General features: G+C 38.6%; 1 protein-coding gene across 5 annotated transcripts in view; it reads right to left on the bottom strand.

Annotated features, from left to right (window-relative positions):
• The window catches only part of NHS (NHS actin remodeling regulator), a 336,445-nt gene that overhangs the window by 5,095 nt on the left and 303,429 nt on the right, over window positions 1–27,921 (bottom strand). For 4 of the 5 annotated variants that reach the window (XM_039504349.1, XM_039504370.1, XM_039504377.1 and 1 more), the window contains exons 3-8: window positions 24,348–24,481; window positions 13,773–13,835; window positions 9,714–9,906; window positions 6,229–6,360; window positions 2,071–5,043; window positions 1,527–1,653 (exon numbers count right to left, since the gene is read on the bottom strand). In XM_039504349.1, the coding sequence (XP_039360283.1) occupies window positions 1,527–1,653; window positions 2,071–5,043; window positions 6,229–6,360; window positions 9,714–9,906; window positions 13,773–13,835; window positions 24,348–24,481 (3,622 nt within the window). The remainder of the gene's footprint in view (window positions 1–1,526; window positions 1,654–2,070; window positions 5,044–6,228; window positions 6,361–9,713; window positions 9,907–13,772; window positions 13,836–24,347; window positions 24,482–27,921) is intronic. The other variant, XM_039504360.1, reaches the window with a different exon arrangement.

Genomic DNA, 27,921 nt, shown 5'->3' with positions numbered 1-27,921 from the left:
CAGTTAAGATTGAAGGTGTGTTTTAATGGAACCCAGCTAGCGCCCAATAATGAGACTGTACTTCCTTTACAAAAATCCAATGGCACTTTAAAAATCCAACTGTCTGAAAGTCTGATAATGCACAATTAAGGAGATGAAGCCAGTCTCCCACAACACATAATTTTTCATCACTCCCTAGGATACCAATAAAGCAAAACATTTAATCACATGATTAAGTCCATCCTTAGTCAGCAAAGCACTTGATGGGTCCTGGTAGGCTGGCATCCCTACAGGGGCAGAGGTTTGTGGTTTGTTGTATGCTGGTTCTAGTGGTGAGGTATGCATCTCAGTGGAGGAGTAAAAGGTGTGTCATATTAGATGCCTTAACTTTTCATGTCCTTGCTTTTGTCATTTTGTGTACGGTATGCTATATAGAAAGTTATCCTAACTCACACACAACTTTGTATTTTTTAGATTCCCAGTTTTTTAGATTAAAGAAAGGATCTCCAACCCAGCACTGGCTACTTTGTGAAAATAACCATCTGGTGCAGAAGTTACTTCTGCTCTTTAATTGGCTGAACAGTTTGACAAAGAACAGGATCTTCAACACTGGTAGCTGTTGCTTTCAAGAAGACAAGGAACCCCTAAGCACACTGACAATTTTACAAAGAGCAAGGTGCTTGATTCAGTAGCTGTTGCTTTGTCAAAAGCACTGTTCTTTGTGACACTGTTTAGTTAGGTCAGGAGCTTTGCTAATGAAGATTATAGTTTTATGAAGCCCAGCTTCATTCCTGAACTGGCTGAATAGTTTCACAGAACTCTTTTTGTATGACAAACCAATAGCTACTACTTCATAGAAGATCCTGGTTGTCATAAACAATGGTCTCCTTTAGCTCACCACAACTTAAACCAACAGTTATGACAAGAAGCCCTAACAATTTTTTTGTTAATTAACAAAATAATTATATAACCTCAGAGGCTTCACGAAACACATTTTTTACTTTCTACACTTTGCAGTTTTTAAGTTAGAGTGACCCAAAACCTCATGAAATTCAGACTGTGAATTCTGGACAGATTAATCTCTAATAGATTAGAATTCAGAATCCAAGAAGCTGATTTTCTTGAAACTGCTCAGATAATCACTGAATAAAAATTGAACTATGTGCTAAAAATTTTGAGCAAATACACTGTGGTTTTCATATAAAACAAAGAGCTTGAATCCTGCTGTAAATGTAAAACAGCACATTCTTAACTATGGTAGCATAATGAAACTTCCATACTACTCTTACTGTCAGTGGAAATAGTTCTCAGAATCTTCAGCACCAAAACTCTCTACCACTTGAACCAAAGGAGTATCTCCATTAGCTAGTAAGAGTAGTAGGCTCTTATTCTCAATGTGGTCCAGCTAGTAAATGGGAACATGTCTCTCTTAGCCAGTGTGTATTCCCTTCTTGGACATTGTTAGTTGATACTTAGCTGCAGATTTTAGGAGGAGAAGATTGTATTCTGTATTCATATGGATTCCAGTAACAGTAATGCTAGATCACCTGTGAATGACTGCAAATAGATCCTCTGTAGTGCGAGGTTTGTTTGGAGACACAAAAACATCTTCTGCTTCAGTCTGAGAATCTTCACTCAACGGTGAAATTATGGAATCATCACTTGGAGAAGATTCTTAAATAAGAAAAGAAGCAATGTCAGATGCTTGCCACATTTTACAATAGGATGCTAATGCAATTCACAAGCTCAATTAATAATGGAATTGTCTAAGCAATAATATACACTTTAAATCTAGTCTAAATATTGTACTCATCTGTCAAAGTACTGTTTCTTGGTATAAATGGTTTAGTGCTCTTTTCTTAACTGAAATGAAGTAACAGGAGAATACAAAATATATATTCTTGTAAGAATGTTTAAAATAAAGTCAGCCAGATACTCAGCTGACATAAATCAGGATAGCTCCATTAAAATTAGTGGAGTTATGAAGAGTCCCTCAACCTGAGAATCAATATTTTTAATGATCACTAAAAATCATCTCTATATAATCACTTTTTTAAATTATAGAATTAGTTAGTTAATTATAAAACTGACCTTTCAGTGAAGCATCATCTGCACTCCCCTGTGTCTCCTCTGCCCTGCTGTCATCAGAGGCACTTTTGGTTGGAATACCTGATGCAACATCATTTTCCTGCTCAGAACTTCTTTCATTAAGTGAATTTACAGTTGATATCTCCGATTCATAGCTGATATTCCCAGGCACTTTGTCATCACGGTGGCTTATATCAAACTGATGCTTAGGCTGATTACTAATGTCTGCTCCCCCAGCTGGTGGATCAGACTGGAATGTGGTTTCATCCACAGGTTTAGATTCCAACTTTTGTTCACAGACTGCAGGTAATTCTTGCTTAATCTGCACAGGATCGAGGCTCCCTTCCTGTTCGGTTTCATGATAAGTTATCTTAACTTCATAATCACTTGTGAGGACAGCTAAACCTTTTTGAAACCCTTCTGTAGAAGTGTTACGGATTTGTGTGTTTTCTGGTAAAGGCTCACCAACTGGGTGCATTTGGTCTTCCGTGGTGTTTGCTTCTAAAATACCCACATTTGATGAGGTTACAGTTTCTTGATCACAATTATTCTGAACACTGATCGATGAATCTTTTTCTGAATGCAGTTTATCAGGGCCTGTCTCCACTGGAGAAGAGTCAGTATAGGACATTATGGCATCTTCAGTAGAGTACTGACGTGATATTGATTTCTTAGCTACAAGTGGCCCCATTTTGCCTGGAGAAATGGCAGTCACCATTAATGTGGTTTCTTGTATGCAGAGAAGGTCTGTATTACCATCTTTTTGTTTCACTTCTTCAGGCTTACTAATTGATTTAAGGTGAACAGATTTTAGAACTGAAGGTGTAATAGCAAGGGCTGGTGGAGGATTAGGGTTTAGTGCTTCTCCTACCATGTTCTGTTTAATGTGATTAAAAGCATGCAGCTGGTTTCTGTGAGCAAATGGTTTATTCAACACATTATGAAGAGCACTTAGGTCAAGATGAGTAGGAGGTATAATTGGAAGTTCTAGATCTTTGTTTAGAGATACAGCGCCATCTTTAGAAGAAGGTTGTTGCAACGAGGACTTCCTTTCTGGTACTTTTGGCTTTCTTTTACTACCCCCTGGAGATAAGGGCCCAGAGAAGAAAGCTGTCGGGAAAGAGGATGTTGGTGTTTCAGACTGACTGGAGTAACCACTAGAGGGTGATGCTAAACCAGCCAACTTTTCCGGGGAAGCCAGCTTAAACTCATTATCAACAGAAGGGAGGGATGGGGTGGTGGCTCTCGATCCGGATTGCGATGTTTGTGATTCAGAACTTTCTGGCGACTTTATGCATTCTATGACTGTAGTACCCGTAGCTGTGCTTGAATTGGATAAAGACCTATAAGGATCGTTAGATTTCAAGTCATTTAGAAGCCAGAGATCTGCATAGTGAGATTGTTCAGCACCTTCATCTTTAAATGATGGAATATCTGTGGTGTCAAACTGAATGTTCTTTAATTCACTGTCATTCTGATTAATCCAGGAGAGCTCCTGTTTGCTTGGCAGATTAGAGTTTTCCACTCTAGAAGGTGTATTTGAAAACTCAAGTGGCAGCTTCATTTCCCTGGAAGTGTGAGGCACGTGCTGCCCACTGTTTATCTTTGGTTCTTTCTTCTCAGGAAGATCTGTGCTGCCATCAGATTTCCTCAAAGATGAACTGCGTTTTGGTGGGGCTGGCTTTGCCTTTGGTTTCTTAAGAGAGATGCTATGTCTTCCCTGCCTCCTGTGGTTTACATAATCCTGCCAGGCACAATCAGTGAGACTGGAAGCAACATCTGCATTCCGGCCACCCTCAGAGCCTGCGGCTGCATAGTTACAAATATAACTTTTATTACCTTTGAGACCACAGTCAAAGTGCATGGAGGTATAATATCCTTCAGCGTCCACAGAAAAGTGTGAGCTAGTGTCTGCTTTGTCAGATGGAGTCTTTTCTAGAAAGCTATCATAAGTGGCCACACTCGTAAAACTTGGGCATTCTAGGCTGTCATCCTTTGGGCGTTCAGGGCTGAAATCTTGATGACAGGATGCATCGTGATGATGATGCAAGTAATTCCATTCACTATCGCTTGTGTTGCTGTTATTGGGGTCATCAAGTAAATCTGCTACAGTGGAGGTGAAGGAGCTTGCCCTGTGACCTCGAACCTTATCTATGTGATCACTGTACTGCTCTGTTATAAAGACATTAGAATCTTCATTGACATTAGGAGCAGTGTTCAGTGACAATTCTGAGTCACAATGTGAAGAGCCAGTCAGCGGAGGAGAAGCAGCAGGAGGAATGGTTTCTGATGTCTGTGAGGGACATGTTGAGCTACTTCCACTCCAGTTCCCACTGGAGGATTGATGGTCATCTTTCTGGTCCATGTGACTGCTGAGAAGGACTCCTGCTGTGGAGATAGAGTGAATGGGGCTCCCAAAGGTGTCAGAGTTTGATGAAATCTCACAGCTTCCAGAATCTGCCATCCTTGACAACCTTGACCTCCCTCTCTCGTTTACATTATGTTCTGGGCTGTGAAGGTGCTGAGAACAAGTTAAACCTATGGGCTGGTGTTCTTGTGAACCCTGGTTATTGATGGCATTGTTACCCTTTTTCGGGATTCTTTCTTGGCTTGCCAAAAAGTCTTCTGCTTCATACACTGAAGTTTTGGCATCAGCATCTTGATCAGCTTCACTGGCTCTAGCACCTTCACGAGGAAGACTCCGTGATCGGATACGGTTGCTCACTGCTGTAGTGAACATTGCGTCACCGTTGTCTGTCAACACCAAAATGTTGCCGGCTGAATGTGACAAGGAGGCTACAACACTTTGACCTCTCTGCGCTCGGATTCTTCTTCTGGATGGAGCAGCAATGAGAATTTCTTCAGTCTGGCACTCAGAGTCTCTGGTACCTGATCTCCTGTTGATTGTACTGGAGAAGTCTGGATTTGCATGCACAATCACATTCCGTTCTCTCGCTACTGGTGATTCATCAGAATCTAGGATACATGTAAAATTGTGTGAGATACATTTTTATATTTGCTGACTAACGATGACCCGCAGAGTAACCCAAGAAATGTATTTGTTGTAGACTTTTTTCTTGCTGAGTATTGTACCAAATGTAACTTTACTATAAAAAGCACATAAGGCAGACCTTATCCCGGTAAGATGGGAAATTCTCCTATTCCTGCAATGTGATCTTGGTTCTCCTATTCCTGCAATGTGATCTCGCGCTGAGCTGATCTTGCTGTGACAAGATAAATATTCACTTTTTAGTTTGTGTCACTGTATTTCAACTAATAAAGGCTGTTTTAATGAGCTATTGCCTTATAGAAAACTTTGTAATAAATTTTATTTAAAACAAATCTATTTTGATTGTATATGTATGAATTTCCTTCATCGATTCTTTACTACCAAGGGCATTTGCATAATAACAGGATCTTTGTTTCATAGGCTCTAGTTGCTTATTCCCTAATATGAACACATTCCTGGCTGGCTTCAGGAATAGATGTATGCTTAAGAAATAAAGATCCTGGATCTAATGTTGATCTCGCACCCATTTTACACTAGAGCTGACTTCCAAAGAGTTACTTCTGATTTACACTGATATGAGATCAGAGTTAGGCCTCCTGATTTCATCCTCAGTAATAAAGAATGAGTGGGAATTGAAATTGGAAAAATAGATAAGAATAATGTTTGACAAAGTTTCTAGAAAAGCACTTGCAGATGCCTAATTCAAATATTCAATTGGTTATATACGTAAGTTGTTCTGGGTTCTGTGACAGCTCATCATCTTGCAGGATAACATCTGTCACTTCTTTACCTTAAGATCTCTTGCACAAGAAAAAACTTTCACTGAATCTAGTTACTTTTTATGCACATAACTATGGTTATAGAACAAAAATAAACTGAACAAAAAATTAAGTAACTGATTACATTTAAACAATAAGGGTTGAACATGTATATCTATATCACTCGGTAAGGCCTGTGGTATGTCAAGGCCATATTGAGTAATATAGCTTTGCTTACTGTATTAAAGAAAAAAAACCAAACACATTTCCAAACTCCACAAAAGCATTAATGTTTCCTTGGAAAGCTGTTTGGAAGGCAGGCTACCACTTCAGATCCCTGCGATTTAAGTCAGTTAGAATGCTATCTATTGAAGATTTTTATTTATACTACACCTATTTCTTGTTGCACTCTTCTGGGGATGCCAGAGATGGTTTTCCTCCTTCTCAACTTTCGTCTTCGCTGTAGTACAGATTGTGAATGAACAAGAGAGCAGCGTATACTAGCCTCTCTGTCAAAACCAACTCCTGCAACCCATAAATAGGTCTCATTAGCCTTTAGAAATGGTAAACAAATGTCATGGCTGGAACACAGCGGAGGTATGTGAGCTTGGATTAAGCCTGTGAATAAATATAATGGAGCCCTTATGCAGCTCTTATGTAAATTATATTACGGTATATCACAGTGTTACTTCTAACTCCGGCTCCCTCTCAGCAGCCTGCACTGCCAAAAGAAACAGAAGGAGAAAAAAGAAAGTAAACAAATAAGAAAAGGAAAACAGTTAGGAATTCTCCATGGCAGGCATCTTTATCACAGCTACTTATTTGTTTGCCATGGAGACAATGAAGTCAACACCTCTGCAAAGAATGGTAGCAGCCAAGATGATAACCTGAATCTGGTCAGCTATATTCTGACTCACTTAAACAAACTAACTAATTAACTAACTAAAAAAACTGGTTCATAGAACCATTTGCCATAGTTTGGTAATTCTGAGGAGACCAAGGTACTAAGGAAAAGGTGAATAAAGTATTTTATATCCGCATACAAGTTTAGAGAACATTTTTCTTAATATAGGGTTATATATTATATAGGGTTATATATAAACTGTTATATAGGGTCAACATTTAAATAAAAGTGTACTTAAAGTTCAGTTTCTAAATCCACATTTAGCCACCTCCTGAACTGGCGTGATTACCCAGCAGCCTCCCATGGTGGCTGCTGGGTGACAAGTACTTTTGAAAACTAGGCCACATACTTAGGTGTCTAAATGTGGATTTAAAAACTGAAATTTAGACACTCATTTTTTAAAACTTTGGCTATACAGAATAGATAAGAACATCTCATTTTGTTTACTTTTGCACAGTGTTACTAAAGGAAGGTTTGTTTTTCTCCATGATCAATACAAAATTAAATGGAAGACAGCCAAAAAATAGAGCACTTAGCAGGGGTGCTGGAACAATTTCAATAGTGGGGGTGCTGAGAGCCACTGAACCAAACTGTAAACCCGGTATACGATGGAAACTACTTCAAGCCAGGGAGTGTGACAGCAGTCACAGCACCCCTAGTTCCAGCACCTATCGCACTTAACTGTGGCTGGCTTCTCTAGCAAATGCAAAGTCATGTTCTCTAAAGCTGGCAAGACTCATGTTTGAATAATTGGGCCAGGGCTATAAACAGTGAAGTTGGGGCTACTCTTTCTGTGGTTTGCAATCTTTAGAAAAAAACAAAATAAAGCAAGCCAATCCTGACTAAAAAAATAAAAGCTCTATGTTAAATAGCGTATAATTATATTAAACATAATTATACACATACACACACACATACATATTACATTACAGAACAATGTAAAACATTAAAAAGTAACTTTCTTGTAAAAGTTCTTCTTGAAATCTACTACAGTGTAATAGAGGCTTCAGACAGATGTCCCGTAACCACCAATGCCCCTGTAATAAGCAGAGGAAGAACTTTCTTTAATAATGAACAAAAGTGCTCTAGACTCCATTACCTGTAATTTTTTAATGTGAATGTTTATCATGGTTGTTTTTTTTAACAAAATCAAATTGCTTTAAATTGCTGAAATTCCAGCAATTATGAGTTAGTTACACGTGACCCCTGTGGCCAATGTGTCAGGTCATCTCCCAGTGGCAGGTGGAGTAGGGTATACTCTCCCCTTTATGTGTACAAATTATTCACATTAATATTAATGAGAATTATACACTAAACAGCCAGAAAATTATGTGCCATTCTAGGGATGTAAACTGGTGAGTGGAAATTTGGTTCCAATTTATGGCAGGTAGAGTCTAGACAAAAACTCTATTACTGGAAAAGTTGACATTTATCCCAGATCTAAGGGTATACTCTCCTCTAAATATGTACGTGTAACTTTAGTGACAGTAGGAAATAGGTGCATGCATGCTGAGGAGAATATACTCTTTGAGGCCTCACATTGTACTTATAATTAATCCTGTTAGTTATCACAGTATTACTTTCTGCTGACCCTCACACCCTTCTCTGATTAGAGCACTACCAGAAAAGCACAAAGGAATAAATAATACTTACTTTTATGTTTTAAGTAGAGCCGTGCAAATAAAATAATTTTTGATTCATTGGCAATTTTGAAAAGTAAAATACAAATGTTTTGGGTTAGACTGAAAATGAAAATTTTCCAAAATTTTGGCATATCAAAACAAATAAATAAAATCCTGGATCTAATAAAACATATTGCTTTGACAAAATCAAAATGTTTCAATTCAAATTTTGACTTTTTTTTACATTTTTGATTTTTTAAAATAAAATTAAAGGAAGTTTTTAAATGAAAAATCTTTTCAAACTGAAAAAAATCAAAATGTTTCATTTAGAAAATGTTGAAATGAAATGTTTCAATTTTTTTCAGATTTTGCCCCCTAAAACAATTTGGCAAAACTGACAAATTCGTGAATCTGGTGTTGCTGAATCTGCATTTTTCATAGGAAAAAAGCTTCAGCTGAACAGTTTCACCCAACTCTAGTTATAAGTTTAACTGTAAGTACACAGCTTTTCTTGCTGATCATCACACTTGAGTCTTCAGTCATAGAGGCTGCCTAGTTTACACTCTGAAATTAATCAAAAATTGGTGCAAGGTAGTTTTATGGAAAACTCAGATGACTTTAGTACTCTAATCACTGAACCATACACGAGAAAGAGACAGAAAATGGAAGACAGACAGAAAGAAAACAGAAGCTTATTTTTGGCTTTTGGAAATAAATTATCCCTCACATTTAATAATGTATGTACCTGCTGCATACTAATATGTAAACAAATTCATAAAATAAATAAAGCATAAACTAAGAGTTATAAATAAATGAAGATGCCATTACTATACCTTCAGCTTAGCAGCATGAAAAGAGATCTCAAAGCAATGGCTTATATGCTACATGATCATTACTTGCATATTTAAAGTACTGCAAGTGCTATAATATTTTCCCTGCCCTTATTTGCTCAGTTACATATGATTATCATATGATTAACCACTATGGCTTTCTGCATTAGTTCAGTTAGCTAAATTCAAAGAGCTGTTTTATGTCCTTTTAAATACCAGTTGCCAGTCATATACATAACAAAATTACAAATCATACCGTGTAATTTAGTGTTACATAACAGTTTGTAATGTGACACAAATACACTGGGCCAAATTAATACTGGATGTAATGCCATTGACTTCAGTGGATCTACATGAGGGAGGAATTTAGCCCAGTTAGTGTCCTGTACAAAATTAAATTCTTGAGTCAAAGTCTTTACCTGTAGGTTGTAAAGTCCTGTGTTTTGAAACACAGTTAATGTAATGAAATATTCTGACCTGACCACTCTTGAATCAAACAAAAGAAATAGAAGAGATTTGTACCAGTGACATTGATGGGGATAATGCAAGAGGAAATCACTTGGGCATCTTGTTTCATTTTCTCCTCTGGAGTTGGGAGAGGTAGTGCTTTGCTCCAATTAGTTTGCTTATCCAGTGTAGAAGGGATATTATGTATTGGATTTTTCGGCCTCTGCCCTAGCATGACATCTGTGTCTTCCTCTTCTGGTGGATGGGACTGCAAACGAATACATTCAAAATCAGTGTTCACTGTTTAGTCATACAAGACTAATTTTTAAACAAAGCAGCAGAAAGAGATTAGAGGTAGATTACAGGTGAGCAATGAATTATAGATATTCCAAACAATTGTATGTCTATTGTTCCCACAGATACATGATGTACAGTAAGAAGACAAAAATACCTCAACATACTGGAAATGTTTTAGTGTAGATTAAATGTGTATAGGACACACTTTTAATGGGAAGAGGCGTGCACTTTATTTATGTGCATTTGCTGCAAGTGGGCACACAATTATGACCGATTTTAGGCATTTAAATATCCATTTGTGTATGCCACTCTAGTATATGCGCATAAAATTGTGGTAAATGTCCATGCAAAGTTTTTGTACACACAAGTACATTGACTACCACTGAAAACTGGCGCCATGTACACATTAATTTGAGGATACGCATTAAGAGGCCCAAAGCTTTCAAAGTATCAATCCTTAGTTCAGAATAAAAAGATACAAATTTCACTTTTACTAATCAGCCAGGAATGCAATCAAGTTTAAGGATACAGAAAAACTACAGCTATAAATTTGGCTGTAACTGATGTTGATGATTCTGGTGTCAAGACGAATATTAACCAAGGAGGGGATTAGCTGCTTAAGAACTAATTTAGGAACTAGGGCTGTCAAGCGATTAAAAACATTAATTGTGATTAATCGCGCTGTTACACAATAACAGAATACCATTTATATAAATATTTTTGGACGTTTTCTACATTTTCAAATATATTGATTTCAATTACAACACAGAATATGAAGTGTACAGTGCTCACTTTATATTTATTTTTATTACAAATATTTGCACTGTAAAAATGATAAAAAATAGTATTTTTCAATTCCCCCATTAAAAGTACTGTACCGCAAACTCTTTATCATGAAAGTTGAAGTTACAAATATAGAATTATGTACAAAACATAACTGCATTCAACAATAAAACAGTGTAAAACTTTAGAGCCTACAAGTTCACTAAGTCCTATTTCTTGTTCAGCCAATTGCTCAGACAAACAAGTTTGTTTACATTTGCAGGAGATAATGCTCCCCACTTCTTGTTTACAATGTCACTTGAAAGTGAGAACAGGCATTCACATGGCACTGTTGTAGCCGGCGTCACAAGATATTTACATGCCAGATGCGCTAAAGATTGATATGTGACCCTTCATGCTTCAACCACCATTCCAGGGGACATGCGTTCATGCCCATGACGGGTTCTGCTCAATAATGATCCAAAGCAGTGTGGACCAACGCATGTTCATTTTCATCATCTGAGTCAGATGCCACCAGCAGAAGGCTGATTTTCTCTTTTGGTGGTTCAGGTTCTGTAGTTTCCACATTGGAGTGTTGCTCTTTGAAGACTTCTGAAAGCATGTGCCGCACCTCGTCCTTCTCAGATTTTGGAAGGCACTTCAGATTCTTAAACCTTGAGTCAAGTGCTGTAGCTATCTTTAGAAATCTCACAATGATACCTTCTTTGTGTTTTGTCAAATCTGAAGTGAAAGTGTTCTTAAAATGAACAACATGTGCTGGGTAATCATCTGAGATTGCTATAACATGAAATATATGGCAGAATGCGGGTAAAAGAGAGTGGGAGACGTACAATTCTCCTCCCAAGGAATTCAGTCACATTATTTTTTAAATGAGCATCATCAGCATGGAAGCATGTCCTCCGGAATGGTGGCTGAAGCATGAAGGGGCATGCAAACGTTTAGAATATCTGGCATATAAATAACTTGCAATGCCGGCTACAAAAGTGCCATGTGAATGCGTTCTCACTTTCAGGTGACATTGTAAATAAGAAGTGGGCAACATTATCTCCCATAAATGTAAACAAACTTGTTTGTCTGAGCGATTGGCTGAACAAGAAGTAGGACTGAGTGGACTTGTAGGTTCTGAAGTTTTACATTGTTTTGTTTTTGAGTGCAGTTCTGTAACACAAATGTACATTTGTAAGTTGCACTTTCATGATAAAGAGAATGCACTACACTACTTGTACGAAGTAAACTGAAGAATACTATTTTTTTTTATCATTTTTACAGTGCAAATATGTGTAATAAAATAGTAATATAAAGTGAGCTGTGTACACTTTGTATTCTGTGTTGTAACTGAAATCAGTATATTAGAAAATGTAGAAAAACATACAAAAATATTTAATAAATTTCAATTGGTATTCTATTGTTTAACAGTGCAATTAAAGCTGCGATTACGGTAATCACAATTAATTTTTTTCATCATAATTAATATGTTTAGTTAATCACATGACTTAACTGTGATTAATCAACAGCCCTATTAAGAAGTTCGAAGTATTATTTAGAAACCATGCAAATATTTCAGAACATGCTACCCATACCACTAGACATGGAAGTATAGAAAGCCAAATAAGCAAGAGAAAAGGCATGGAAGAAAAACATGTTTTTAAATAGAATAAAGGTCCAGAACTCTAATGCTGTTGTAGTTTCACCTAACAATAAAGTAATAAGTGAAAAACATTTTCTCCTAACTTTACAGTTAAAGACACATTTTCAAACTCTCTCTGTTTCCATTTTGTTTGGAAATGGGGAGGGGGGAAAAACCCACATGCCTTACTCTATGGCTGCCCTACTTTCCCCCTTTTTGAAGTTAATACACTTCTCTGCAGTGAATGATCAGTCCTTGACTAGTTCAGGACATCTGCTTATGTCTTTTTCTAAATCCTGGGGAATATTTTTGAGCCTGGTTTTCTTTTCAGTGTTAGATTCCCAGCTGGCTAACTATTGGGGCTCTTGCATATGGCTGTTGTTTACAGTATATTTTCAGAGTTTTAGTTTTGTGCACCTATGTGGTTAAGACAAACATTTTTTTTCTCCCTTTCCTTGGCACAGCATTTATCATGTAGTTACCTAATATTACACGATCACGCCCAAATCATCATCTTTGTGCCATTCCTCTTCATAGAGTTCCCACAAATCCTGTGGGAGTTGAAGGTCTAAAGCTTGGCAAACAACATTTCCAAACCAGTTCCAAAAGTGTTTAAGACCATACTTAGCAGCCACTTATTTAAACTATTCCAGGACACTTACCTTATAAGTGTTATCTGCAAAAACACCCACAAACCCAGGAGACAGGGTATCTTCCCCCCCTGGAGAAAAATGGTTTTTTCCATATATATGGTTTTAATAAAATTTTGCAGCCTTCTTTCTCTCCTCAGCTTTTGTGCTGATCACCAGCAGACGTGAGTAGCTCATATAAACTTCAAGCACAAAAGACTTTGTTTCCTAGGTAACTTCCCCCTCCTTCTCTCCCCCCCAAAAAGTTTGGGGCATTGGGGAAACACACACACACACACTTTTGTTGCTGATTCCTTCTCTGAATAACAATGGATTGCTGGACAAAGAAAGCGTAGTGACCTGACAGCAGGCTCTGACTGTCTGCCAAAGCTACTGGTTGCAAACAATGGGAATGACAACTGTCCAGAGAATAAATGTATGCTTTTGCTCTGGCATCATTTTGATGGTTTCTTATGGTTTTGAAAAATATTGGTCTATTCTGAACATTGCAAGAAAATAAAATGCAATCGCCCACATTATAGAGTCCATCTCGAGCCAGACCTTCAAAGCTAGTCAATAGGAGGAAATGATCCTGCGGTCCACTAAACCTATTACAGTTACCCAAAATGGGGAAAAAACATTCCTTATTGATAAGAGAGTAACACACAAAAGTTTTCTTTGAGATAGTGCAACAAAGTGAGAAGCGAAAAGCAAGCAAAAGAAAGGGTTAGAGGTTTGAAAAGGGGGAAAATGAATGAGACAGGGCTGTTAGTTTAAGAATGCTTGTTTTTCCAATACCTTTCTACTCCACGGGGTCATGTGGCAACACTCAATGGGGGAAGGCGAGCGGGTGCTGTTAAACTATAAACATGAAATGTGGGGGGAAAAAAAGATCAAATTAAAAACATACACAACATGTTTTTGATTAAAGCACATCAATTCTGTCTAGGGAAACCTCTATAAGATTTAAATTGAGCTATAACTGCAATCTGTTTCCAACTGAAGAATTCACCTTCCTGAAAAGGTTCCTTTTCTCTGAATAAACCCCCATCTCATCACCTGGAGCATAAAGACATGTCCACACCCCAACACTGTACTGATTTAGCTAAATTGGTTTAGCAACTAATATAGTTAAATTGAGGCAGCCTTCTGGTGTGACCATTGTTAAAAATCATCTTCAGAGTGCCTTATATAGCTTTAGCTTACGTCAATTCCTTACAGATTTAAGCCAAAACTTTGTAAGGTACTCATCCAAATGACATGTCAATTATCTATTTTACGACTAAGTTAAAGATTTATCTGCTCCTCTGAAAATAATGGCTGTAAATAAGGCTGATTCTAAAGATGATATATCTAAATCTTCTGTAGATCAATTTCAATTTTTTTGACGTTACCATTAAAACAGCCTAAGTTGTAATCATTATGTCAGAATGACAAAGGACAATTGGCTTTATATGCATTTGCATAATGTTTTAAAGGTTAAATAGAGATGTCCAGCACATTACATGTTCTGAGTGAATTGCAGGATGTTTTGATATCTTTTTATCTCCAAGACCCTGGTTTGTTTGTGATTAGTGTCTTGTTTTAACACCTATGACTGAGTGATGACGTCTTTTGAAATGATACATAAAACATTTAAAAAAAAAGAAAATTTAGCTCTTGATAACCTTAAAAAGCTTTGATTACCAAGTGGCTCTCAATTGATCTCATTTTGTAGGCCACTCACAGAAGAGAAATGCTATTATGAGCCATCTTCCCTCCTGATCGACACTGAAACATATCTGCTGTAGTGAGTCACAGACACAGTGTGAGAACCACTGGAGTGAGTACTCTTTTTCCACAACAAGCAGACAGATGTGCTGAGGCTCCCAGGTCCTAATTCTTGGTACTGAACCCCGACAGCTTTCCATGGAAATAACATCACCCCCTCTACAACTACCCACTACCTATACAGCAGAGACCCCTCCAGTATTATCTTGCTTCCTTGTGCAGGACTAAAACTGACTGAAACTTCCAAAATTAGCTGCCCACACATCTGATGGAAAAAAGGAAGAGCAGATCAAATCAGAGACCACTTCCAATTTACAAAAATAGTTAGCAAGCCATCTAGATTAGGTCCAAACCCAATTCTCTTAAAATGGGAAAGGGGCTAGGAAACGTTACTTTAGCACAGACCAGTGTCAGATACTACTGCAGATAAATGCTTTCATGGTTTATGACAGGAACCGAAAGAATAATACATGAAAAATTTAAGTTTCCACTAGCTCTTCAAATATGCAAGGATGATATCACCTAGTCACCAGTAATCTACCCAGAGCAGAATCCCAGCAGTAGAGATTATCCCTGCAATTCAACTTTGCTGCTGAAGATTTCAAAGGATTCCTAAGAAGACTACTGAATCGAGACAGACCTCTCAGGAGTGGCAGATTCTTAAATGTGGGAATCCTTGTGCTGTTAAACAAAGGGCCACCTGGGGCCTGTCAGTGCAGTCGTGCCCACGGGAGAGGAGAGAGCATGGGGATTCCTTCTCCCCAACTTTGCGCCTCTGCTCCAAGGCTGAAAATGAGTGCAAGGACTGCTCCATGTTTGCACCCAAAACAGCATCTGCCTCCCCAAAAGGAACAAGCAATGGCAAGGTTGGGGCTCTGGCCACAAATTAGGCAGAGAAGATGGCCTCAATTAGAGGGGAGCACATGTTGTAGCCTATAAAACAGTGAGTGGTGTCTGCACTAGCCCAGTGTTCCCAGGATTACTGTTTCTGTCCTAGGGAGCTGCTACTGGTATGGTCTTCCTGCTCCCTAGCTCCTCTCAAAGGCCACAATATCTCCAAATGGGCCATTTATGTTCCACCAAACTCTCTACCAGTATCTACAATAGTTTTTATTGGCTAAGGAGTGGAGAGGGATCCCTTTCAAAATACACCCCCCTCCCCCCAAGAAGTGGGATACGGTAATAATGATTTTCCAGGTACCACAGTAACAAAAACTGGTTTAGTCTAATAGTAGGTTTTGCTACTCCTGTTATAATACAAGCATTCTCAGAAGGCAACATGCAGTTGAAGCCTAGAAAATGAAATCCTGTGTGGGACAGTGGGAAAGAGGCTAAAATCAAATGACTGATAGGGATTCTTTTTTTTTAATCTTTAATAATGCTTTGCTACTCAATGCAGACTGCATAATGCCTGAATTACTTTCAAAGAATTACTTCTCTTTTTTTTTTGAAAATCCTTAAGTGGATTAAAAAAATTAAGAAACTCTGCTCCAATGCTGAAAGTAGCCATAAAATGCCAACAAAGCATAACAGCATTATCTGTGCTGTGGGTAAATACAGATTTTCAGACAAGGCTGTCAAACTGGCATCTTTTAGCATCATTAACTTCCCTCTCCTTTCCAGACTGAATCAGATCAGGCACTGTCTTTTTCAGATGCTACTTCCTATGACAAATTATAGGCCCAATCCTGCCAGGTGCTGAGCACTTTGCAAGATGAACTCTAATGATAAAATGTTAAGATGTGACTACTGATTTAGGGAGCCGTCATTTTGGGCTGCCCACCTTAAGACCCCTTACACCTGATATTCAGATATGCTGGGCACCTATAAATCCATTTGAAGTCAATTGGAACTGCAGGTGCTCAGCTTCTCTGAAAATCTGGACAACCATGTCTCAAAATGGGCACCCGAAATCAGAAGCCACGTTTGAAAATGTTGGTTTAACTGAATTTCATGATACCATGTACAGCATGTGGGATGTCTCCATTGAACACAAAGAACCAAATGCAATACAATCACTGCACAGCCTTCATTTAAACCCTGTTTTTTTCTTTCTTTTGTCTTCTCAATATCAACATTATAAAGTTGCAATTTAATCTACAAGTAAATTAAGTTTGTGCTGATTTCACCATTCTCCTCCTACAGATGTGGGTGAATCTCTGTATCTTGAGCAGTTGGTATATGCCTTCATACAATTATTTTATTATTATAGTTATTGCTATTATTACGTATCTGTATTACGCTAGCACTTAGAAGACCCAATTGAGAAGTGCATCCCGCTGTATTAAACAGCCAGAGTAACAGATGGTCCCAGCCCCTAAGAGCTTACATTCTCAATAGACAAGCCAAAGGGAAGAAGAAAGTAAAGTATATCCCAGTTTTACAAAAGGAGATCTGAGGCAGAGAGAGATTATGGGCCTGATCCAAATGCAATGAAGTCAATGGAAAAATACTAACTGACTTTCCCAAGATCATACAGGAAGTCTGTTGCAGGACTGGTTATTGAACTGAGATCTCCCAAGTTGCTGCTCAGTACCTAACCACAGATGAACCTTCCTACATTTCAATTTTATAGTCTTTGAATAAAGTAATTAGAGTGCAATTGTGACAAACAACAACAAAAGCTTCAAAAGTCAAAGGCTGATGAGGGTATGCCTGACAACCTGTCCTCACCTCACTCTGTTGTGGGGAAAAATAAAAGTAGGATAATGTAAAGCAAGAACAAAATGTCATTATTTAAATAGGTCATATCTGGAGGGTTGGGGGTTGGTTTGTTTTTAAAAAAATCTCTCAAACTCAAAAGACCAGCTCTAACTGGCTTGGGAAATATGTAATTAGTCATGAAATCATACTAAACACCCCAGGCCATTCTGGTCTGTCAGATAATTTTGCCTGTAGGCTGTTTTTCATAGTGCATTTTATTTGTGTTGTTGACAAACAGCGATGGCAACAGTCGATCTGTTAAATACAAATTCAGTATTTTTAAAGGCATTTTTCTGCACAGGACTAGAAAAATTCTTCTGAAGCCATTCCAGTCTAGTGTGTAATTAATTACTTAGGGACTTCTGCTGCAAACACTGACACATGTGACTAGCATTACTTTTATGAGAGATCCCAGGATCTTCAATGCAACTCTTTTCATGAGTGTAATTGTTAATGTGCCAAGTCTTTGAAGTATCAGGCTATCCATGCAAAAATCTTAATTGCACAGATACATCTCCTATTTTCAGCATCTCTGACGTTAAACACTTCTGGGCAGTAAGTAGAACATACCAGGTGATGCAAACCTTAAGACTAATCAATGCAAGTGACTATGAAGGCCACCTGCAGTTGGGCCCTTGCCAGCTTGGCAATTCATAGGCCAACTCAATTTCCTGCTCCAGCAATGGGATGAGGAGGAGGAAATGCAGCTGGTCCATAGAGAGTGGCGAATCATAGAATATCAGGGTTGGAAGGGACCTCAGGAGGTCATCTAGTCCAACCCCCTGCTCAAAGCAGGACCAACCCCAACTAAATCATCCCAGCCAGGGCTTTGTCAAGCCTGACCTTACAAACCTCTAAGGATGGAGATTCCACCACCTCCCTAGGTAACCCATTCCAGTGCTTCACTACTCTCAGAGTGAAAAAGTTTTTCCTAATATCCAACCTAAACCTCCCCCACTAGCAGGGCCAAGTACTGATTTTTGCCCCTTGGGGATCTGAACTCACAACCCTGGGTTTAGCAGGCCAATGCTCAAACCACTGAGCTATCCCTCCCCCTTTTCACTACTTGATTCCCTTTTCTCCTCCCAGGAGTTTTGGGCTCCAATGTCATTTATGGTTTACAAGTAGTAAGGCAAGGCTTGTGAACAAGCAATGCCCATGTCGCCTTAGCACACCTCATCTGAAGTGACGGTATTCCAGGAACTGTTGGCATTTCACAGGGAGTGACTGCACAGAGGATATGGAACCCATAGCAAAAAGGTTAAAGGAGAAATATAGAACCAAGAGCAAACAACTCACTTGTGTTCCTCTAGTCAAAGCTGTTTAGTGAGTGCAGAAAAGTTTCCAAGAGCGGGAAGTTTTTATTCCCTGCATGTTTGTTTAATTTAGAAATGGCTAAACTGATTTCCCCCCTCAAAATTAGTTCAAAAATGTATTGAAATTGTATATGCTAAATGTTAGCCTGCAGGAAATCTGGATGGCTGATTCCCAAACCCCTGCAAGGAGAGGACGTGCTGACAAAGTTTTAACAGTAATGTGACCAACGCCACAGTTTATAATTCCAAAAACATTATTGTTGACCCCCCTAAGAGCAAGAACTAACAAAAAGGCAAACAAGAGGATTAAGCATTGTTTATAGCCCTGATTTCTGTACCACTGGAGAGGGCAGGCTGGAAACTTCCTTTCTGGATGATCTTATAATAAAATTGAAAAAGCTGAAATTCACCCCAGTGCAGAGGGTCAGCACGTAGCCCAAACACCACTTAAATGGGATAGGACTTGTCTGGGCCTACTTCACCCAAAATGAATATAGAACTCTTCAATAATAAGCCTCCATAACTTTTAAATATGAAAACAAAAATCTATATATTGGGAAAATAAGCAGTAGGAGAAATGGGAACTAGTGGTTTGAAAGCAGAGCTGAAACCAGGATCTCTCGAGTGCTAATTCTGTCTCTAACACTGACTTTTTCAAGTGGCACTGGGTGAATCACTTAACCTCCTTGTGTCAGCTTCCCCATTTGTAAAATGAAGAGACTCCTTCTTCTCTACTTCATAGGCAAATGGCAAGGAGGAATGAAACCACTTTTGTAGAGAGCTTTGGAATTGTAAAGCACTGTGTAAGTGCTAAATAATGTTATTCTCCCCCATAACAGAATTTTAAGAGACCAGAACAAATCATTTGTTTGTCTTATGTAGCCGAGGCAAAAGTACTGATTTCATTGATAGAATAATTAACACTGTTGGGAAGAGGAAAAGAAGTGCTAGTAAAAGATCAGTGTATTTCCAACGGTTTGAACAAAGGGTTGTGCACTATATTTAGAGATTAATATTCTGTAACTGCACAGTATCTTTTTCATGTAGTCAGGCAATACTGGTAGAGAAAATAAAAAAATAGTTCTTACTATGCTATTTCCCCCCATTTTATTGCTATAAGACACAAGACACATAAGACGCCTGCCTACTCTCAGAATTTACATCTCCATATGTTTTACTTTCCACAAGTTTTGTTTTATCTGCTTGTGGGTGTTTATTTTAGTTTGGAACATTACAAGTGTGATCCGTTAAAATGTTGACAATCCTTTAATGATTAACGGAATGCTTCAGTGTTTTGACAAGGTAAATACAAAAATAAGATTTGTTTTCTGACAGAAGTCATACCACACATGGTGTTCTAACAGAAGAAGGCATATAATAATAATAATCCTATAACATCGGACTATGTACCACACTTAGTGTTTATCTATCGCTTTACATATTCAATCCACAGATTCAATAGTACGGATAGCTTTTCCATGAAGAATGGTAGGTGCCGTTTGTGCACAGGAAGTGCACAGCGTGATTAATTAAAATCCTTCAGCCCATTAGTATTTCCTTGAGGTTTCACATGGCTTCAACACAAAACTGTGAAATTTGGTGTGTTTGACTTGAGTTTCCCTTTGAATCATTTAAAACTGGCATATACAAAGCACTGGAGAACATACCACAGAGAATATTCTGAAATGGCAGGGAGATGGACTAAATAACCTGATGGGTCATTTCCATTCCTTACTTGTTCCAGATGAGGTCTTGTCTAAAGGATGGGGAAAGCAAATTCAGAAAACAGAAGTCTCTTGAATCTCTGCCCAGACTGTATTTACAGTCAAGCTTAAACTGAACTTTGCGTATATGTCAGTATGTATTTCAAAATGTGAAAGTGTTTCCCCCATTTCTGAAAAGTATTTATGTCCTGAAGTTGAACGGCCAGAGCTCTGTGAGAAAACTGGTTCTTCTGAGGTTTCCAGACCAATTCTGCAGAATCACAAGGTTCTGGACTCAAATTCTGAACTTTTGGAGCTTCACGCTTCACTAGACTGAGTGGGGCACCAGAAAAAAAGAAGAAAAGATTGAAGAATGTGAAACAAAAGTCGTAATTGCAGTCACAATGACACAGCATCTCAGTTTTCAATGGCTGTAGTAGGAGGTGTTACATGCGGGGTTGTCATGGGAACATGTCTGAGGAATAATCCCCTTGTTCTGTCAAGTCTGCGTCTTACCCAAATTGATTTGAGTTTTCTTCATAGGCAAAAGGGCAAAATGAGTGGTACTTGGACTTCTGCTTGGGTGGAAAGGTAAGACAAGCTGAATTTTGGACACATCATGCCCTGGACACCTAACAAGTTTGATAATCCTACATTATGTTGTGTTTTCTAGTTTTTTTCCTCATCAAATGTAATACTTAATTTATTATTGGTTGTTCTATCTATTCTCTACCAAATGCATGTTTTACAAAGCCAAGACAACAACTTGAACTTTAAAACATTAAAGTTGTGTCCAAAATGCTCAAACTTGGGTGCCTAAAGTTAGGCACCTAAGTAAATAGGCTGTTTTGCAGTAGTACAGAACCGCTGCAGCTCCCATTGAATCCACAGGAGCTGTAGGTAGTCATCACCTCTGAAAATCAGGCCACTTGCTGAATGTTAATGTACCCAAGTTTGAAAAGTTTGGCCTGTAACTTTTGGAATTTCCTCATTCCCAATTGCTTGGATTTTCAGCCTTAAAGATGCACTGAAAATGGCTTTTTGTTGGCGTGAGCTAGTTTTTCTTTCACGAGCATGTTCCTTGAAGGCAAAGAAAGGGAAATACAGAACATGCCACTGTTCCATGTATGAAAATTCTGGTGGGTTTCAGCCCTAATATTTTGTTACTTAATTAATGGTCAGTCAATGCAACCAGTAATTGGCATAATAAATACGCCAAACATTATCGATCAGTTCCCAGACGCATTTAGAAATTCAGAGAAGTCAACAAGCCTATTGCAGCAGATGTAACACACTGAAAAGGAAAATCTCACCTCTGACTCAAGTATCAGAGGGGTAGCCGTGTTAGTCTGGATCTGTAAAAGCAACAAAGAATCCTGTGGCACCTTATATTAACAGAGGAACAGGCGTTTATATTCAGATGCAAGACTTGTGTGATCACTTCTTCAGAGACAAGACTTGCATCTGATCACTGACAGTATTTTCAACTTTCTTTAATAATGATGCCATTACATTGGGGGGTGGGAGGACTGACAAATTCAATTAGTCCTCCACTGTTTGACTGAAGATTTGTAAGAGCTACTCCAACAGTGTTTGCCAAGCAGTATCTATGTTCATGCCCACTCTATACCACCTTGCCACATCCTCTCCTTTTACAACTCCCCCATGAATGCGGAGTGCTCTAATCAGCACTTTGGAGCACCCTGGATTTGAATTAGTAAAACAAGACACTGCCAGCTAACTAGAGGCCAGTAGGAATAAGTGCTCTAGTAATTTTTGCTTGCTCCTGCTTGGGGGAACGTTGAGCCTGGGCAGTTTCCAAAAAAACCCAATCAAGATGCACACAAGGCTTGACTCTTTCTTACAGGGAAAAAGGTGTCAGACATCTGCAGTTAACATGGCTTAATTTCTGCAAGTACAGAGCTCAGGTTGTTGCTCATTATTAATTATTATTTTGTATTACATATATGAAAGTAGTGTCTAAATCTACTAGTCACTTTCCAAACACAGCTATGATCCAGTCATTTCACCACACAGCATACACTTTCAAAGGCAAGTTTTTTCCCTCATCTGATGCTAGTTAAGGAAACTTTTATTCCATATACTTCCAAATTATTACATTGAACCAGTTCAGACCCATAACCTGGCATCATCTTGGACACCTTTCTTCCTTGCCTCTCATTGACCCTTTTGTCTTCTCTGCTCTGCCTATGATATCACCTTTCACCTATTTCTCCTGCAAACGTCTTCTCCCCTTTCTTCTACGCTGCCTCTAATCCCAGAATGTCTTTTCTTAAATGATTCACAAGGCCCCCATCCTTGTTCAAGTGCCTCCTTAAGACTCACCTGTGCCATGGGGCCTCCTTGAAATTAGCCATCGAAAACATCCATTTAGTTAAAAAATAAAATAAACAGAACTAATCCATACCTTATAATGCAATTTGTGTTTTCCGAAAAGAAACAAAACACTTCATTGGAACTGGCTGCAGATTTGAACACTGCACCAGGAGCTCACCACTGGCTGGAAGTGTGCATTACCCTCAGATCCCTTTCCCATTACTACACTTTTGTACTACATTTGTATATATTTTATTGCTAAATTAAGTATGTGACTATACAATACCTAGCTACCCACTTATTCAGGCACAGCCATATGTCTAGGTGCCCAGTTGCATATTCTGTACATATACAAACAGGGTGAAATTCATCCCTGTGCTGATGCCAGCATAAGATGTATGCATTATTTAAGTCCCAATAAGCTTGATTTTGGGTGCCTAAGTGGGATTTGCACTGGTCCTTAACACGGGGAGAATTTTACTCACAGTGAAGTTCTCAAAATATTGGTGAGACTAATTCCTTTTACAATGGTAGATCTGTGAGATCAGTAATTTAATTTCAAATTTGTGCCCAGGGCTAGTCAGTACACACACATTGGGTCAGATCTTCAGGTGGTGTTAATCAATGCAACTTCATTGACTGCACTACCATTTTTACTTGTTGGCTCTTGAGCTAGTCACAATACTCACATAAGTCAATGGTACAATAAAATATCTGAATGTAAAGTACTGTACTGTGGCAGAGCAGAGTCCATTAGCAATAAAAGTTGTGACTAGAGATGGATGAGTACTCTGTAGGCATGTGTGTAACTGCAGGTACCTTGGTAGTAAACCAGTATCTTTACATACCATTATTTGAAATGCTAGAATTCCTGGTTCTTGGCAATGGTACTTCCAGGACTCAAAATACAACACTAAGTTTCCTCTTGGAAGTATTACACCTTGCTCAGGCATTAGAGTATGTCCAGACTACCCGCCCTATAGGCGGGTAGCGATCGATTTATCGGGGATTGATATATCGTGTCTCATCTAGACGCGATATATCGATCCCCGAACGTGCTCCCCGTCGACTCCGGAACTCCATCGGAGCGAGCGGCGGTAGCAGAGTTGACGGGGGAGCCGCGGACGCCGATCCCGCGGCGTGAGGACGGGAGGTAAGTCGGAATAAGACACTTCGACTTCAGCTATGGCATTCCCGTAGCTGAAGTTGCGTATCTTACATTGACACCCCCCGCCCCCAGTGTAGACCAGGCCTTAGTTAAGAATGACAGCTGAAGATATTGTAGCACGTGTATAGGAGGATAAAATCTCAAGTGCCCATCTGTCTCCTAATGGAATGTTCAAAATGTAACTCACAATATCTTTACTGGAAACCAGCCTGTGTTTTGTTACTGATCAGGCAGAGACCAATGTCAATTGTATTGTAACCACACAAATCCATAGGGGAATTATTAAGCATGATGATGAAGGTCACAATGAACAACATCATTATTAGGTCCAATAATAATATATAAGTTATAGCTTTAGTGTGCATGAAAAGCTTACTGTTAGCAAGTGCCGGTCCTTTATCTCTTTCCTCTTCTGACTGTAGATTGCAGGGAAGGAGGGAAATGGGGGAACCACCACAGAGATGGGCCCTGGGACTTTCTGCTCTCTGTTATCACCCCGGTTTCGTTGTTCTGTTTTGAGAACGGAGAAACTAGAAGTCAGTTTTTCTGATTGATGCAGTAAACAAAAATCTCTTTATTGAGATTTAAACAGATATAAATAATTAAGTTTAATCTTCTAGCAAAGATTCAGGCTGGTCTTCTTCCTCATTATTATTATTTCTGCAGTAGCACCCAAACCATGAATGGTGCTTTCCAAAAACAGATGAAGATATAGTATTTTCCCCAAGGAGCTTGCATTCTAATGGTACAGCAAGTGAGAGCTACAACAGTGGAGGAAACAAAAGAGTTGGTAGACAAAGAGTCAGAAAGTAAGGACACAGGGTTGCTATACATGTAATTGTTACTAAATGTGTACAAAGCTCCCCACATACCCCATTAAAATCCCCTTCCAAGGCAAAGTACCCAAATCTTTTTGACTGATGAGGTTTTACAAAACTAAAACCCAGACTTGGCTCGTTTAATCTTTAAACAAAATAGATCATATAGTCTTTGGAACATTAGCAACTCAAATACCAACTAAAAGATCTGTCCTGGGTCTGGTTCTATTCAATATCTTCATAAAAGGTTTAGATAATGGCATAGAGAGCACATTTATAAAGTTTGCAGAAGATACCAATCTGGGAGGGGTTGCAAGCACTTTGGAGGACATGATCAGAATTCAAAATGATCTTGACAAACTGGAGAAATGGTTTGAAGTAAACAGGATGAAATTCAATAAGGACAAATGCAACATTCCTTCCACTTAGGAAGGAATAATTGCTTGCACAAATACATAATGGGAAATGACTGCCTAAGAAGAAATACTGCAGAAAAGGATGTGGGGGCTAAACTAAAATATGAGCCAACAAAGTAATACCGTTTCACAAAAAGCAAACATCATTCTGGGATGTATTAACAGGGGTGTTGTAAGCAAGACATGAGAAGTAATTTTTCCACTCTATTCAGCACTGATAAGGCCTTACCCGGAGTATTGTGTCTAGTTCTGGGCACCACAGTTTGGGAAAGATGTGGACAAATTTAGAGAAAGTCCAGTGGAGAACACAAAACATGATTAAAGGTCTAGAAAATATGATCTACGAAGACAGATTGAAAAAACTGGGTTTTAGTCTGAAGAAGAGAAGACTGAGTGGGGACATGATAACAGTCTTCAAGTATGTAGAAGGTTGTTATAAAGAAGAAGGTGATAAATAGTTCTCCTTAACCACTAAGCACAGGACAAGAAGTACTGGGCTTAAATTGCAGCAAGGGAGATTTAGGTTAGACATTAGAAAAACTTCCACACTATAAGGGTAGTGAAGCACTAGAACTAATTACCTAGGGAGGTTGTGGAATCTCCCTCCTGGGAAGTTTTTAAGAACAGGTTAGATAATCACCTGTCAGGGATAGTCTAGATTTAAGTTCTGCCTCAGTGCAGGGGACTTGACTAGATGACCTACCGAGGTCTCTTCCAGTCCTACATTTCTATGATTTTTATACTTCTGGGTCACTCCCACACATCCAGACCCCATAATGCAGATCACAGCAGGAGACTGCTCCCCTAGAAACATAATTAAAATCCAGATAATGGTTGTTGAAAATGATCTCCCCATTGGCAAAGAGAGAAATTGCCCATAAACATGAAGATTTATTTCCATCTCTTACACAAAGTTAAGACAAAACAGAGCAAAACTGAGAGCCGGAGGCTCAAAGTTCAAGAATTTTAAATAACTGGAAAAAACACATGATTTATTGTCACTGCCCAAAAATCTGAAAATTTCCTATCTGTAATTTGTTTTTGTCTTAAATACAACCAAAATCAAAAGAGAAAAAGATCAGTAGGCAATCCATGGAAGATAAAGTGCAGTTATCGTCCCCTCTGAAGACTGAATGCAATTCTGAAAGGCTTCCATAAGCTAAGTAATATGTGTACTGTAAGGATAAGGTGGATTCATCATTGACCCTGCCATGGCACAAATGTCCAAGATGGAGGAGTATCCACTGAGGCCATAGGCCATTGGAAGGTTTACTCTCCTAAAAGACACTACATCAGAGGCTAATGAGCCTGAGGTCTCCCAGAATGGGACTTAAATTATATCCCAAATGGTAGTGAGGCCAATGCAGAGATGCTTTGGACCCAAGGCCTGACTTCCAACGGGAGCTTCTTTTGCCTAGAAACATTAAGAGGTATAATAGAGTATCAACAGGTTCAGTGAGGAGAAATAAGAAGGAACATTCCAAGCTAGGATTTGTTTCACAGCTGCATCAGGTTCTGACTGACACCAGGGAGGCAGATGCTGAGGCAAAGACTTGTCCCAGAACTGAGGTGTCTGTCTTCAAGGCTCCGGCTATACTAGTGTCTCTCAGTTCCAAGAAAATTTCAAGCTCTACGGAGTCTTTCATTGCCTAGAAAGCTCTAGTATTGAAGTCTCTCCAGCATCAATCCATGCCCAAACTCAAGCTTCTTCAAAATCTTCTGGGAATCCGTGTGAGACAGGGGAATGGTTGTGTCTTTTACCTCCTTCTGTTCTTGATGCCAAGGTAGCAATAGTTCCATTCCTGTTAGCATGCAGAACCAATGGAAACGCAAGCTAGATTCTTTTTCACCAAATGCATTCTCAACAACACTGTCAGCTATGTACCAACAGAACAGGCTTTGTCACTGGCATTCGATGACTGAGGCAAGGAGAACATAACTTGTTTTTCTGATCTAACATTGAGTTTGAAGAAGTGGCAGTTAAAAATATCTTTTTACTTGTAAATAATCCAAATTTGATATAGGAGGTATAAAGTAGGAAATGCTGCTTTTAGGTGTGTTTTTCAGAGTATAATTGCATTTTACAATAAAAAAAATACATAGAAAATAAAATATAACAATGTATGACAAACTGCTAATGCTGCAGAGTTAATATTAAATACTGAAGATAGTACATTGCCAAAGCACAATTTGTTATTTAACACCAGTACCCATTTCTCTCCACTGCCTTTATGCTTTGGTTGTCAGAATTTCTCCTGTCCACAAGATGGCGGAAGCAGATTATCCTGATGCTAGGACACTAGCTCTGCTGATTGTCCAAGGAAACACCAAAATTCCATTCTAATTTTAGTGCTACTATGATTGTAATTCCTTTTTATGGCTCTTTGCAGTACTATTAAGACATACTGCACCCACAGTTAGCTGCAGAGTTAAAACCTGCAGAGAGGTCAAAATGTGTTAATTAATTGTAACATTTTATCCAGTTAATATGAGGTTCACAAATTTGATCAATTATTATCATAAACAACAACAACAACAAATGACTAAGATAATTATTTATAATGATGCAAATCTACTTCACCTAAGAAAGGCTGCTACTGAACACTTTAAAGGTGACTTTCACAAAAAAGGTAACTGTTTCTTCTGCTTGTTTTTTATATTAGATATTATATAAGAACATCCATACTGGGTCAGAACAATGGTCCATCTAGCCCAG

The sequence above is a fragment of the Mauremys reevesii genome, linkage group 1, assembly GCF_016161935.1.
Source record: "Mauremys reevesii isolate NIE-2019 linkage group 1, ASM1616193v1, whole genome shotgun sequence".
Taxonomy (NCBI): Eukaryota; Metazoa; Chordata; order Testudines; family Geoemydidae; genus Mauremys; species Mauremys reevesii.
Note: the sequence above shows the minus strand (reverse complement) of the source record. Positions and strands in the feature narration are given on the sequence as shown.